Source organism: Venturia canescens, chromosome 3 (genome assembly GCF_019457755.1).
Source record: "Venturia canescens isolate UGA chromosome 3, ASM1945775v1, whole genome shotgun sequence".
NCBI lineage: Eukaryota > Metazoa > Arthropoda > Insecta > Hymenoptera > Ichneumonidae > Venturia > Venturia canescens.
The window spans coordinates 22,662,769-22,679,177 of NC_057423.1; the positions used below are offsets into that span (position 1 = coordinate 22,662,769).

The window sequence follows — 16,409 nt, forward strand, 5'->3', positions numbered from 1 at the left end:
ACACCGGTTGGGTCGATGTCGATGAGACGAAACCGATTGTGGACGCAGCAGGCAACTTTGACGTATGCATACCACTGAGCATGCCGCTGGGATTTGCTGAAGATTATCGAAAAATGGTGGTGAATGCAAAGCACGAATTGATTTTGACTAGATCACGTTCCGATGATAATGCAATAGTTCAACCAGCCGCTGAAGATTATAAAATTACACTACGAAAAATTGAATGGCTCGTTCCATACGTCACCGTGGCGGATAAACGGAAAATTCAACTGTTGAAATTCATCGCCAAAGATACTCCAATCCCAATGAGTTTTCGTACGTAGGAATTGTATGAATATCCAATGTTACCAGCGACATCGAAACACGTGTGGTCAGTCAAGACATCAACGCAGCTGGAAAAACCTCGATATGTGATCCTGGCATTCCAAACAGGACGAAAGAATAATAGGAGGCAAAATGCGAGTAATTTTGATCATTGCAACGTTACTGATGTAAAATTATACTTGAATTCACAATGTTATCCTTATGGTAATATGAATTTGAATATAGAACAAAATCAGTATGCAGTACTATACGATATGTATACAAACTTTCAACCGATGTACTACAATAAGGAGGCCGAACCATGGCTTACAAAAGCGGATTTTCTCAAATTTGCACCTCTCATTGTGATTGACTGCTCGAAACAGAACGATTCTCTCAAGTCTGGACCTGTTGATGTGCGCCTCGAATTTGAAACAAGCACAAATATTCCAGCACAAACATGCGCATACTGCCTCATTCTACACGATCGCATCGTTGAATACAATCCTGTGAGTGGTGGGGTGAGAAAATTGGTATAAAACCGCACCATCAACCTTTTCGGCCAACAGTCATCATGGATTTTGTCATCGATCTACAAGGCTTCAAAGGACCCATAAATGAGTTTATACTCAAAGAAATTTCAATCATTCGTGCGGACGTAAAGAATGCTGAACCTCTCACACTTTTCTTCGCACCACCGTATGCATGGGATTCTCTGCCGACAAAGTATAAAACGACAAACAAATGGCTGGAACGTAATTTTCATGGATTATCGTGGGATTTTGGGGTAATACCATACGATGCGGCAAGAGGAATAATTCAAACTATCTTACGCGGCGCTCATACCATCTTCGTAAAAGGCTGCGAAAAGTCTTTATGGCTAACGAACTTTTTGGATCTGCCAACGGAGATTGTCGATTTGGAGACTTTGGACTGCCCATCGTTGAAAAAACTGCCGAAAAGTCCATCGAAATGCGATCACCACCGCCACACCAACGAATTGAAATTCAATTGTGCAACGAAGAATGTAAAATCTTTGCAAAGCTGGTTATACGTATATCATGCATTATGTAATAGAGGGATCTTTGAATAAACAAAAAAAAAACATTTTTTTTCCATATACGTGTTATTTTATTTCTACAATATTCCTCCTCCTACTCCTTCAACATAATATACATTTCATTGACGATTCAAATTTTTTGTTGAGAAATATTAACAATCTCTTTGAGAAAACTCAATTGCGTTCCAATCACCACCGAGGTATTTCATGTAGAGTTGTCCACAATGAGCTGTTTCCAGAAGTTTCTCGAATACCGTTGGATTCTGGTCGAATGCCTTGACAACTCGAGGCGGCAGGAATATGGTGAATTGATTCGCGATTTCGGCAACGTATCGTTTTCCCCATTTGGTATTTGCTGTCCTCACGTCCGAGACGAGATATTCCTCGTTGACTTGCAGCTCTTTCAGCTTCTTGGAAGGAAGATACTCTGACTTGGTGATGATTTTGTTGATTGCGGCGAACTCCATTATGGATGTAGTTTTTTGAGATTTTTCTTCAAAGAGCAAGTCTTGACTCAACTTTACGAAGATGTGGAATGATGATTTTTTCTTCTGGACTCTGCTATTTGTAGTTTTTCCATCTATCCCTACCCCAAAACTGAATCATCCGCTACTACACATTTTTTTTCCACGTTGAAAAAAACAGGTTCAAACTTGATCAACGCTCGCATCGATGCAGCCTCCCCCGACTATCCCTCGGCTCATCCGTTTTTGACTTCACCAAGGTTGTAAACACCTGCATACTTGTTCAAACACGTTCAGAGCATTTCTTACAATTTCGACGGAGAGGTGCTGGACCGTCAATATGGTCATCCATTGATGATGCATTCCAATGTTTAATGCAATAACGTAACGATACAATTTCACTATCAGATTTATAATGTTCTGGCAAACGATCCCACAGAACATCCGTAAAGTCACTGAAATATTTCTTGAACGTTGATGGTGATATAATTAGAAGTTCTTCTGTCGTAATTTCACGAGGATTTCTTAAATGATAAATTGCATAAATATTCACTAGTTGCTCCATGATCAAACATTTTTCGCACTCTCGACGTAGTGGTCCTAGATTATCAATATGAGTCCGTTCCCATGGTGGATTAAAATGATCGTGACAATATTGATAAGACTGAACCTCACTATCACTTTGCAAATGTTCAGGTAATCGCTCCCATAATGACGGAATGAATTTACTATAATATTTTATGAGCAGAACCTTAGGAATCGATTCGAGTTCGTTCTTAGTCAGCATCCAATGTTCTTTCAACGGATGGATTGCATACATACTCGCGCATCTATCCATCTTGAGATTAACTTGTGAAATGATTTTTATTTTTTCCTTCCAAGTCTTTTTAAAAATTTACACACACCCACTTCCATTTTAACAACTGGTTTATATATATACTTGTCAAAAAAAATGTTTATCTGTAAATTGTATTATAATGTTCAAATAGAGTAAATTGCATTTTCAATCTATATATTAAATCAATTTTCTAATGTATACGTTCACTCCATGGAAATTTATTGTAATAAAATTCTAGTTTTTGATAAATTTTGTCAAGCGTATGCGATATTTAAAAACAATATTTCCCCAACTCCCATTTTCCTTCTCTTTTACACCCATTCATTCATCTCTCTTCTTCACCCCCGCTTGGTGATCCCTCTACAAACTCCCCCACTACAGACCCTGCCACCACCACTGCGGATCATTTTTCCCATCTCTCTCACATTCATCTTCCATCTCTCTCCTGACGGTCCCCCCTCTACAGACCCCTCGCCCGCTGCAGACCCTACCCCCCGCTGCAGACCCCGCGCTCCCCCGTTCCCGCACCCCCCTGAGATCCCGGGCTTAGAACCGGCCTAGCCCCTATACTAAGAATAAGTGGGAAGTAAAAATTGCCGTCATTGAATACGAACTGGACAGTTATTTTTTAAACTTGAACATATATATTGTGTACAATTATCTTCATTTATCAATGGACAATAATATCCCTTGTATATTGCGGAACAATTTCTTTGCTTTTTTTTATTAAATTAGGGCAATTACGTAAAAATTACTTGAAGATAATTCTCTCAATTCCCTCTGCATGGATACTTGTGATCCATCAGTTCTAGACAAGCACTGATTATTATTGGGATGAACAATTTAAACGGAAAGTGATGGGCCGGAAAAGTACTTTTAACACATATTTAAACATAATTTGTATCGATCCAATCGACGTCGAATTTTGTGAATAATACCAGAGGATCCTGAAAGTCTGAGAAGAATTGATTTTCTTATAAGTCTCTGCCACCATAGAGTAACATATGACTAGCTTTCATGTGATTTTTTTGAATTTAAAAGCTTCTTAGAAGAATTTAATAATGTCAAAATTTGGAGTTACTAATAAAATACTTGTCCACCGATTGATATCATAAATTTTAATGCTGCACGTAATTCAAGTGGTAACTTTTTTCAATTCATTAGAAAATACTTGGCCTCGAATTAATCTAATAAATTTTAATGCCGCATGTAAATTAGATGGAATTTTTTTCAGTTGATTTAGCTATTCGAATCTAATAAGAAGAATGAGGCATCGGTTTCCAAAATGATTTCAAGACCGATTTTTCGGTTTTTTATTTTTTACTTGTTATTTGATTCTTTTGACACTTTAAAAAATAGATACAGATTAGCTTTTGTTTTAATATAATGTTTTTTCAAGATTTGTGAAATTTTTTTCGAATTGTTCTGTATTTTTTTTTATCAAATAATTTTTTTTACAATTTAAAAAAAAAATTTTTTTAAGTTTTTTTTATGGATGGAATTATCAGCAAACGAGGGACCATCAATGTACTTGTCCCAACCTTTTTTTTCCTAGGGGAAGTTTATGGTTTGATATCACGTCTTTTTTCTCAAAGGTTCCTTATTTATTTTCAGTTGACTATAGGATTTTAGTTTGAATTTCTATGGATTATTTATGATTTTCGTCTTATAACGTTGGTTTTCATGAAAAAAGACCTATTTTTCGTCAAAATAGTACTGAAAATATTTCGTCACAGGTCTGTCCTTGTACTTTAGCAATTTTTTTCCTTGTACCCTAATATGTTTTGTCCATTGGGAACTCAAGAGCATGTAGCAATGCGTGTTGCGGGCTGAGGTGTGATTTCCGGCTTATAACGTTAGAAAAAAGAAAGGAAAAGAGGAAAGACAGATCAAATTCAAGACACAACAAATCCAACAGAATTGGCCATTTTTAAATGTCGCTTTTGCATTCTGAATCTAGACGTTTTCGTGTCATCCAAAACATGCCCCCGATGAAATATATTTCCAAAGTTTGCAAGTGGCCGCTGAAATCCAATTATCTACAGTTTGATAGTTGCAGAAAAAAGGTACCCGATAACATTTATTGTGTCAGAACTCAAAGAAGCAAAAAAAACTGAGTGTACTTAATTCTACAGAGAAACGGAAATCAAAGACGTTTAAGGTACCTGCATTGGTTGTGGAGGAAAACAATTTCATTTCAGGATAATTTAGAAATAAATTTAGAAATTAAGAAATTTAGCATGGAATTTAGAAAAAGGAAAATGAAGTTAAATAGTAAAGCTGAAAACTTTTGTGATGAATTTTTGAAATTACATGTTACGGTTGGAGTAAAAAATAAAAATGATTGGCACACATGCTGCGACACAAAAATATCAAAGTTTGAAGGTATTCGCTCCATACCGCAGTAATACAAACTTCAATACTATTTGAAAAGAAACACTTTAAAACTTGCTGAACAAAGTTCCATTCCATATTACTATAATCAAAGATAGGGGGTGATACTAGCACATATACTTATCCACAGAAATTCCAAAGTTCGCAGGTATCTGCTGCAATTCAATGTATCTGCGCAATGAGTTTGGAAGACAGCAATTGCAAATCCATCCATAAATGAGCAACTGAAGACTTTTCTAATGAATTTTTCACTTCATATTTATGTTACGGTGAGAGTCAAAAAGTAAAATGAATAGCACAGTATATAAATTTTATAGTTTGCTGATTTTTGCTTTATTTCAGTGATCCAAATATATAGTATTATAGTGAAAGGGTGTTAGAAGTCATGATGTTACATTAAAATGACATAGCGCACATAACATTCAGAAATTCTGTAGGTTTCCATGATGTGGGCAGGCATTATACTCAATCGCATCCAAAACTGAGCAACTGTAGACTTATCGTAATGAATGTTTTCACGAATAATTCCACATTTGCAGTTTGCAGAATAGGAATACTCAACATACACGTTATTTCATTCAATACAAGTATTGTCAAAATTTCCGTTTGCCTACCGCATTCTGAAGATTTAACTTTTCATATTATCAGCAAAAAAAGCATCCAAAGACTTTTTGGAACAAGTTTCAAAATTTATTACTCGACAGACCAGGTGGAAAAAGTATAACTACACTTATATCAACACCAGAAACTGTTTTGAGAATCTGATATACAAAATGTGCGAACAATGATCATAGTCGGAAACCACTTGAATCAGGTTACCACTATCAGCATGAAGAAATAGTAGAAAATTAATGGACACATATTAGGCAACGAATTAATAATATGTATCGATCCGCTGCAAACCGATGGAATCAAAACAAGGATCGGAAAGACCAGAGCCAAACTCAATAGGAAGCAAAATATGGGAATATTCAAAAATAACGATGACACAAGAAATAAATTAGAAAACATTTATTCGATTGGAGTTTCTCACATTATATATACTAACAGTTCCGTGTGTTCTTGTTTTATTTTATCAACCACAATATTTCAGATCACAAAAAGAAAATTTGACGTTATAGGTTGACGAACATTTTTTCTTACAATGTTTTAGACCTATTTTTGATAAACTGATTTGCCTTATTTATATTATTCACTAACTATGCGAACGTTTGTTACATATGTCCCGCACTTCGTAACGTCAAACCCCGGCCGGTTCGTTACCACACAGCTATCAAAGGGAACTCGTATATTGTAACCGTGTCACGAACTTTGCTCCTCGGACAAAATATCCACGACAAAAGAACCGCGACAAAATAACCGCAGACAAAATAACCGTAGCTAAAATAACCGCGGATAAAATAACCTTAGATAAAATAACCATGTATAAAAATCCCGCACACATATCGAAAGTGCTCTGCATCCACCCAACGATCCCGCACACACATCCAAAGTGCTCTGCACCCACCCAACGATCCCGCACACGTATCGAAAGCGCTCTGCATCCACCCAACGATCCCGCACACACATCGAAAGTGCTCTGCACCCACCCAACGATCCCGCACACACATCGAAAGTGCTCTGCACCCACCCAACGATCCCGCACACACATCGAATGTGCTCTGCACCCACCCAACGATCCCGCACACACATCGAAAGTGCTCTGCACCCACCCAACGATCCCGCACACATCGAAAGTGCTCTGCACCCACCCAACGATCCCGCACACACATCGAATAAAATGTAACGTGTAATAACCTTAGAAAAAAAATAGTGTGTATAATATCAAATATATTTCATTAATATAAGAGAGTAAACTGTAGACAACGTCCATAAATAAATTACACAAGATATATGCAAGAATGTAGCGGATATTTTATACATGGTTATTTTATCTAAGGTTATTTTATCCGCGGTTATTTTAGCTACGGTTATTTTGTCTGCGGTTATTTTGTCGCGGTTCTTTTGTCGCGGATATTTTGTCCGAGGAGCAAACATTACGGAACCATTGTAACGGTACGTTCGTGCTTGTGCACACCGTCACGCCAGGATTCGAGCAATTCAATAATAAAGAAGAGCGGGCATGAAGGAAAAACAAAAGTAAAATGAAATTAGATTGAAATGACAAATGTTTTATTAAATTTTCAATTGTTTTAAACCAAATTACAAAAATAAAGGCTTTTTATTTGAAATCGAGTTTTTCCGCTTTATTTTAATCGCATGTAAAATTTTATTTCCGGTATTTTTCTCCACACAAAAAGAAAATAATTTTCGCAGAATTAATTATGATGAATTTCGCAATGAATTTAAGCTCGCTTTTATTTGAATAATGATAGTTTCGCTTGCAATAATAATTTTTCAATAATTCTCGCCAACGCTGGTCTTGATAAATTTTTAATTAATTTTGTTTGATAATTCGATCATTTGATAATTTGATAATTGAGCTATAATTCTTAGAAACTCACTTTTTGACTCTATACAATCCAAATTAATTGTTCGAGTGGATTTTTCTGATCGATCTCACTCTTTTGACTCGATATAATTCAAATAAATTGTTTTCAGTGAGTTAAATTTGTTTTGAATAATTTATTTAGCTCAAAATGATAAATGACTCGAAATTGTCTCGTTTTGAGAATAAAGAAAATTTGTTTGATTTTAATGATTTCTACTGAATTTGATCACCACTCAGAAAACAATAACTCATTGATGGAAAAGAATCCACCCAGTGATCTTGAGACAGAACGAACCCGAACTGTCCCGGCCCCTCTGGCGTGGCAAGGTAGGAGTCCCACCCAAGAATCTTGTGACCGAACGAAATCGAACGGCCACAGCCCTCTTGAATAGAAAAAGGATTGGAAATCTACCAGGAATCTTGAGACAGAACGGAATCGAACTGTCCCGGCCCTCCTGGATAGATCGGAAACTCTCACCTAAGAATCTTGAGTTCAAACGAAATCGAATGAACCCGGCCCTCTTAGCGTAAGAGAGGAAAGGTGTTATTCTATTTGAATTCTGAGTGGGATAATAGCGATGTTATTTTGCTCTTTGTTTTTATGAGCGATTTTGAAAATAAGCGAAAAATGTTATGTTTCTTTATTCTTGAAATTTGGGCGAGTTCACGCGGCGAGATCCGGAGGCAAGACTGGCTTTTGGTTATGGCATGCGAGTCGAGCTCTCAGGGATTCGAGACGTGACTGGCTCCTAGCGTGGCGAGATTCGAGACGAGACTAGCTCCTAGCGTGGCGAGATTCGATATGAGACAAGCTCCTAGCGTGGCGAGATTCGATATGAGACTAGCTCCTAGCGTGGCGAGATTCGATATGAGACTAGCTCCTAGCGTGGCGAGATTCGATATGAGACTAGCTCCCGGAGCTTCTGCGCTCGGGTTTTTATACTCTCCCGAACAAAGGAAATAATAATAATAACGCGCTTGGACTTTGTCCCTTACTCCAATTCGCTGCGCTTTAATCTCGAACCAGGGACTCCCACTCTAAATTCTCTGATTGGTGCGCTAACTCCCCCGCGTGGGTCCCAATTGGCCGAGTCGAGCTGCAGTCACACTGCGCATGTGCGAGAATTTAATGAAATTTAATAAACTCAATTTTTATTGTTTTTATGCACAATTCGTATCTTTTTCAATTATTTTACTATGATTTCTAACAAATTTCTAAACAATAACATTTTTATTTCATTTAAATTAATTATTTGCTCGTGACTGCGCCTATTGCACATGCTTATGGAAAGTAGGTCATCGCGCATGCGCACTGTGCACTCGATCTCGCAAAGAGAAGTTTACTTAAAAATTTAAATAATTTGATCCTGAAATGTTCACCAAATTGCCCACAATACGTTTCTTTAACGATCCGCATCATTATTTTCAATAAGAAAGAGTTTGTTTAATTGAAATTGAATAAAATAAAGAATTTCACGAATCTTGGGAATTTTGTGGAATCGAAATTGAGTTGGCAACGCTGAGCGCCTCGCTTCCCGAGCGCCGCTTCGCGAAGTGACAGTTTTTCAACATGGCCGCCGGTGTAAACCCTCGTGCGTACCATGGCGTCAAATAAAAATAAAATAAAGTTCTCGAGTCAGTGTTTCGCTTCAATATATGACCTACATTATTACACATGATATGTAATCACGCAACTGATGATATATTTACACTAGACAATATTCCGCGAACTCTGGTTTAATTGAAAAATTATCTTAGTTGACACTTATTTCCAATCGAACGAAATAATGAAATCTTGAAAAGTTTCATTGACATATGCATCGCGCATTTTTTTATATTTTTTATTTGCACACAAAGAGTCTACATTTACGCGGCCGCTTTTATACCGGTTTAGTATACCTCAAGTTTTAACAAAATAAATATTAACCACTTTTCACTAACCATTTTCATTTATTAATTAGAGTCCGCACACAACAGCACTTTGGGGATCATAACCTCACCTGTCAAAATGAGGTTCAGTATGAAAACAAGTCTCGGGTGGTTTCGGATCTGCGTATCGATGTATTGATAACTTATAACCTATTCACAAATGATATAAATGATAAACTTATTTTCAGTCAAACGAATTAATGAAATCTTAAAAAGTTTCGTCGACATGCACCGCGTATTTTTTTATTTTATTCTTTTTCACACACCAGACTACATTTACGGGACTGCTTTTATACCGGTTTAGTTTAGCATTCTACAGGTTTTAGTACTATGCACTTCGTTAGATGATGAAAGTTTTTTTTATATATCCCACACGCATTCCATAATGACAAAACTCCGTTTGTTTATACGATGATCGAAAACTGACACATGGTTTATATATATATATAATATTTACGGATTCTGAGCGCGGTCGGTGTAAGACTCAAAAGTTAGAAGGCCTAAAATGGCGAACAGGCATTCTGTATAACGCATATATAGATATACAGAATTCCTTTTCGCTATTTTAGGCCTTCTAACTCTTGAGCCCCACCCGTGGTCGGCCTAGCAGCTGGAGGAGCCGACATCGTTGAGCCAATCAGAATGCGTAGAAGCAACAACTCTACTACCACTAACTACGTCAAAACGCGTATACGTGTACGTTGAACTCGTGATGTGTCAGTAACTTTTGCATAATCTTGAGCCCGTGCAAAGTTTTTTCTCAGCAATTACGCCACCAATCGTGTTGATTTTCGGCGCAATCGAAAAAGAATTTCTTAATTAGCTGAAAGTTCAATTTTCAAAGCCTCAGATGACTCATAACTTCGGTAATTCAAAAAAATCACTTGGCAATTTTACCCCCACCATGGCGAATCGTTTTATTCAGAGAAAGTATACTCGGTGAGAGCCTCGGGCCAGCAGACGACAGGGCTGTCAATGTACTTGTCCCGAGACTCTACCGAGTCTCTTGATAGGTTTAGTTATGCCGAATGAAATTCGTTCGCTGGAAGAAGTGAGAAGTAAAAATTGCCGTCATTGCAATACAAACTGGGGAGTTATTTTGGAAGCTTGAACATATTTAATGTGCAAAATGTTTTTTATTTATCGATGCACAATAACATCCCTTGTATATTACAGGACAATTCGTTTCCATTTTTATTAAATTAGCGCAATTAGAAGAAAATTACTTGAAGATAACTCTCTAATTTCCCTGTGCCTGAATATTTGTGCTCCATCAGTTATAGAAAAGCCCTGATTTTTATTTGAATAAACAATTTTAATGGAAAGTGATGGGTCGGACAAATACTTTTAACTGATATTTAAACATAATTTCTATCGATCCAATCGACGTCGAACATTGTAATAATATCAGAAGCTCCTGAAAGTCTGAAAAGAATCGATTTTCTTATAAGTCTCTGCCACCACAGAGTAAGAAATGACTAGCTTGCATGTGATTTTTTTGAATTTAAAAGCTTCTTAGAACAATTCCATAATGTTGAAATTTGGAGTTACTCATGAATTACTTGTCCTTCGATTGATATCATAAATTTTAATGCTGAACGTAAATTAGATGGAATTTATTTAAATTGATTAAGCTGTTTGAATCAAATAAGAAGAATGAGGCATCGGTTTCCAAAATGATTTCAAGTGCAATTTTTCGGTTTTTATTTTTTACTTGTTATATGATTCCTTTGACACTTTAAAAAATAGATACAGGTTAATTATTTTTTTAAGATAATGTTTTTCCAAAATTTATGAAAATTTTTTCGAATTGTTCTGTATTTTTTTTATAAAATAATTTTTTGGCAATTTTTTATAAAAATTTTTTTTAAAGTTTTTTTTATGGATGGAATTATCAGCAAACGAGGGACCTTCAATATACTTGTCCCAATCTTTTTTTTCCTAGGGGAAGTTTAGGGTTTCTTTTTTTCCCAAGGGAATTTTTGAGATTATGTACTGTTTTAAATGTTGTATCCTCGCCCATCTACCACAATCAGCTTACAATACTGCTACGACTGTGAAAACCTTGTTTCCGTTTTCGATAATTTCAAATAAAATTTGCCTAAGAAAATCTTAGACAAGCGCCTAAAAACTATCGGGAGCAAAATCTAATTTTGAGCGATTTTGCGGAAAAGAGTGTTACAAGTTATATGTATTGTTTCGAATACAGATGAATCCAATTTTCGAGATGTCAGACTAATAGCTCAGACAGGTTTGGGTGAGACTTAACACCATTATGTCATATACCATCTGTAATATAGTCTGCAATCTTTGAAATCACGTCAAACATCCCACAATTTAAGCACTTGCAGTATAGTTGAAAATTTTCTCCTTTGCAGACCGTGAAAGCATTTCTTCCTGCTATGATGGAAGACAACAAAGGCCACATCGTGAGCATAGCAAGTATGGCAGGTTACGTGGGAATCTCCAAATTAGTTGATTACTGTACATCGAAATTTGCAGCAGTTGGTTTCGAAGAAGCTCTCCGAATGGAGCTCGAGGTATCGTTCCATTAATATTTTTTTTTTCGTTAATATACAAAGGGTCCAACAGGAAGTTCCTGAAACTAATCGGCTGTCATTTCAAAATACGTGCCCAGAATCGGGAAAGGCAAATTGCTTTAAATAGAGGATACTCTGTAGTTTAAAACGTACATAGATAAAACCCAGTCAAATATTATTTATGTCAATTTATTTCATCTTATAATAACCTAGGGGAAAAAAGGTTGGGATAAGTACATTGATAGTCCCTTGTTTCCTGATTATATCATAAACCATAAACTTCCCCTAGGAAAAAAAAGGTTAGGACAAGTACATTAGTGGTCCCTCGTTTGCTGATAATTCAATCCACAAAACAAACTTTAAAAAAAATTTTTATAAAAAATTGCTAAAAAATTATTTTATAAAAAAAACAGAACAAATCGAAAAAAATTTCGCAAATTTTGGAAAAACATTATCTTTAAAAAAAAATAACCTGTATCGATTTTTTAAAGTGTCAAAAGAATCATATAACAAGTAAAAAAAAAAAACCGAAAAATCGCGCTTGAAATCATTTTGGAAACCGATACCTCATTCTTCTTATTTAATTCGAAAGGCCAAATCAATTAAAAAAAATTCCATCTATCAAACATAATTTGTATCGATCCAATCGACGTCGAATATTGTGAATAAAATCAGAAGCTCTTGAAAGTCTGAAAAAAATCGATTTTCTTATAAGTCTTTGCCACCATAGAGTAAAAAATGACTAGCTTGCATGTGATTTTTTTGAATTTGAAAGCTTCTTAGAACAATTCCATAATGTTAAAAATTGGAGTTACTCATAAATTACTTGTCCTTCGATTGATATCATAAATTTTAGTGCTGCACGTAACTCAAATGGTAACTTTTTTCAAGTAATTAGAAAATACTTGAAGTACTCGAATTGATATAATAAATTTTAATGCTGCACGTAAATTAGATGGATTTTTTTTTAATCGATTTATCCCTTCAAATTAAATAAGAAGAATGAGGCATCAGTTTCCAAAATGATTTCACGCGCGATTTTTCGGTTTTTATTTTTACTTGTAATCTGATTTTTTTTGACACTCTAAAAAATAGATACAGGTTATTTTTTTTTAAAGATAATGTTTTTTCAAGATTTGTGAAATTTTTTTCGAATTCTTCTGTTTTTTTTTGGCAATTTTTGATAAAAATTTTTTTTAAAGTTTGTTTGATGGATGGAATTATTAGCAAACGAGGGACCATCAATGTACTTGTCTCAACCTTTTTTTTCCTAAATTGCACTAATTTAATAAAAAACGGAAACAAATTGTTTCACAATATACAAGAGATGATGGTGTGCATCGACAAATGAAAAAAATTGTACATAATATATATGTTCTAGCTTCCGAAATCTCCGGTTTATATTCCATGAAGGCAATTTTTACTTCCCACTTATTTTTCCAGCTAACGAATTCCATTCGGAATAAGAACTAACCTATACCTATACTATTATGAAGGACATTATATTAGTAATGAATCGCATTTCATTAAATTTTTAATCAGATTCTGCCGTACAATTTCGTTTTTTATGATTGATTTTTTATTGAATAAATAGTGATGAGCCGGACACGTACTTTTAACGCATATTTATGCATAATTTGTATCGATCCAATCGATGTCGAATTTTGTGAATAATACCAGAGGATCCTGAAAGTCTGAGAAGTATCGATTTTCTTATAAGTCTCTGCTACCATGGACTAACAAATGACTAGCTTTCATGTGATTTTTTTGGATTTAAAAGCTTATTAGAGCAATTTAATAATGTCAAAATTTGGAGTGACTAATAAATCCCTTGTCCTCCGATTGATATCATAAATTTTAGTGCTGCACGTCATTCAAGCGGTAACGTTTTTCAATTCATAAGAAAATACTTGGCCTCGAATTGATATTGTTACGTCCGGAGGGGACGAAACAATGGTTAAAGCAAAAGTTGACAAACTACAAAGCTAAATTACAAGGGAATTTATTTAGTTTTTTCTGCCACCAACCCACAGTGAAGCTGCAGAATTTTTATTGAATATTTCAGATTGCTGATGCTACTTGGAAGATACTTTAAAATAATTGACGGTAGCCGTGGAACACGAATTAATACAAGAAAGAACGAAATTGCCTATGTGGTCCCGTACGGGCCCCGGGAAAGATTGACGGGATCGCTCAAGGGTTTGAATAAATGCGTAAAAGCATAAATTAGTTAGAACATAAAACGGTTCATTATACGGAGTTTGATATTGAGATTGATACTAAAACGGAAATTTGGTTTGGAACAAAAGAGGTTTACACATTGAGACTTACTTTACGGCCGACGGAAACAATCCTTCCGTCGTCATTCACAAGGAAAGGTACTTTAGTGTCCGCCTCCGATTTTGATAATTTTTTTCTATGTTATAGTCCATCCAAAAATAAGAGACACGTATTTATGTTATCGGCCGAAAGTTTTTTTTAAGGGGTGAAATCAACCCTCAAAGTTCGGCATGTTTTGCGGCTGGTAGAGTGTTTCATATAGAAGCACTCAACCGATCGAAATGAAACCAATTGCAAAATGTTCGGCTTGTCAAATAACCCATATGACATGTCCAACTTCTTATGCACCCTTACGGCAAAGGGGTGAACCACCCCCGAATATTCAGAATTTTTTCGTTTAACAAAAATTTACTATCCGATTTTAATAAAACAAACGCCATTTTGCAGAGCAAAAAAAAAATAAAATCGACGTGTTTTTTGGTTTTCCTCGAATCAAAAAAATTAAGGTGGTAAACCAGTCCTAAAATCTTGAATTTCACTTTGCGCATCGAAATGTTTACATTCAATTCATATGGTTCCTTTATCATTGCGTATCGACTTATATGTTGAATAATATTTATTTCACATATTCATTGGCTGACATCATAATCGTAAAGAGAATCGAATACTTTGACATGCTTTACGTGAGTAGTGTTAGTTTTCGTTCTATTTATATAAGTTTCTATTTTGAATGATTTACGAAACCAAAATAACACTCAAATATCGAGAGTCGCATTGACCATTCCCCGCCCAGAAGGCAAACAAAGCTGACTCAAGCCTTGACATATTCTTATTCATATCAAGAATCGCTATAGCGGCTCGTAGCCATGTATTCTTAAAAAAGCCAGCTCGCTCAGCCTAATGCTTGAGAGATATCCGAAAAAATAAAAAAATCTGTTTTTGTGATGATGTCAGATTAAGCCACCCACTCAAGATGAAGAATCTAAAACTGACTTTATATTACTCCAGAAGTTTAGTTGCTGTTTGATTGTTTATCTGTCACTATCGTGTCCGCTATTGTGAATAACGTATTGTCATGAACATGTCTATCAACCCAATGAACGTAATAAGACTGTTGCTTCTTACATTTGAAGTAATGAACATTCCTGACAGTCCTGTTAACAATAATGAAGTGGAATTGAAAGAAAGTTTCGAGAGAATTCTGAAGGCTTCTATGGCAGAGTTCAATCGGTTAGAAATCGTAGAAGATACGACATTAGATTTTCAAGAACCGTTTAAAGATGTCATAGTAGAACCTGTAGAACGAAAACTAACACTTCTCACGTAAAGCATGTCAAAGTATTCGATTCTCTATACGATTATGATATCAACCAATGAATATGTGAAATAAATATTATTCAACATATAAGTCGATACGCAATGATAAAGGAACCATATGAATTGAATGTAAACATTTCGATGCGCAAAGTGAAATTCAAGATTTTAGGACTGGTTTACCACCTTAATTTTTTTGATTCGAGGAAAACCAAAAAACACGTCGATTTTATTTTTTTTTGCTCTGCAAAATGGCGTTTGTTTTATTAAAATCGGATAGTAAATTTTTGTTAAACGAAAAAATTCTGAATATTCGGGGGTGGTTCACCCCTTTGCCGTAAGGGTGCATAAGAAGATGGACATGTCATATGGGTTATTTGACAAGCCGAACATTTTGCAATTGGTTTCGTTTCGATCGGTTGAGTGCTTCTATATGAAACACTCTACCAGACGCAAAACATGCCGAACTTTGAGGGTTGATTTCACCCCCTAAAAATAACTTTCGGCCGATAAAAAAAATACGTGTCTCTTATTTTTGGATGGACTATGACATAGAAAAAAATTATCAAAATCAGAGGCGGACACTAAAGTACCTTTCCTTGTCAGGCAGTACCGCGCTACAATTGACGCGCGGTCGCGCTCACACTCACACTACAAAAGAAGAAGATTTTGAAATGTTGGGGAATGGTTGTGAGTCGACAAGACAACGTCCGTGAGGCAAGGGGCAGTGTGTTTCTCACTTCGCGTTTGTTGTCGGTGGTTAGGCATACGGGTCCTCTATGCGGTTTCACCGATC

The 16,409-nt window shown here is 35.7% G+C and overlaps 1 protein-coding gene across 10 annotated transcripts in view; it reads left to right on the forward strand.

The window, feature by feature from the left end:
• Positions 1-16,409, forward strand: part of LOC122407486 (estradiol 17-beta-dehydrogenase 11-like) — a 574,026-nt gene that overhangs the window by 392,957 nt on the left and 164,660 nt on the right. For 9 of the 10 annotated variants that reach the window (XM_043413732.1, XM_043413733.1, XM_043413735.1 and 6 more), the window contains exon 5: positions 11,858-12,019. The exons of the other annotated variant lie outside the window; for it this stretch is intronic. In XM_043413732.1, the coding sequence (XP_043269667.1) occupies positions 11,858-12,019 (162 nt within the window). The remainder of the gene's footprint in view (positions 1-11,857; positions 12,020-16,409) is intronic. 10 annotated transcript variants of the gene reach the window in all.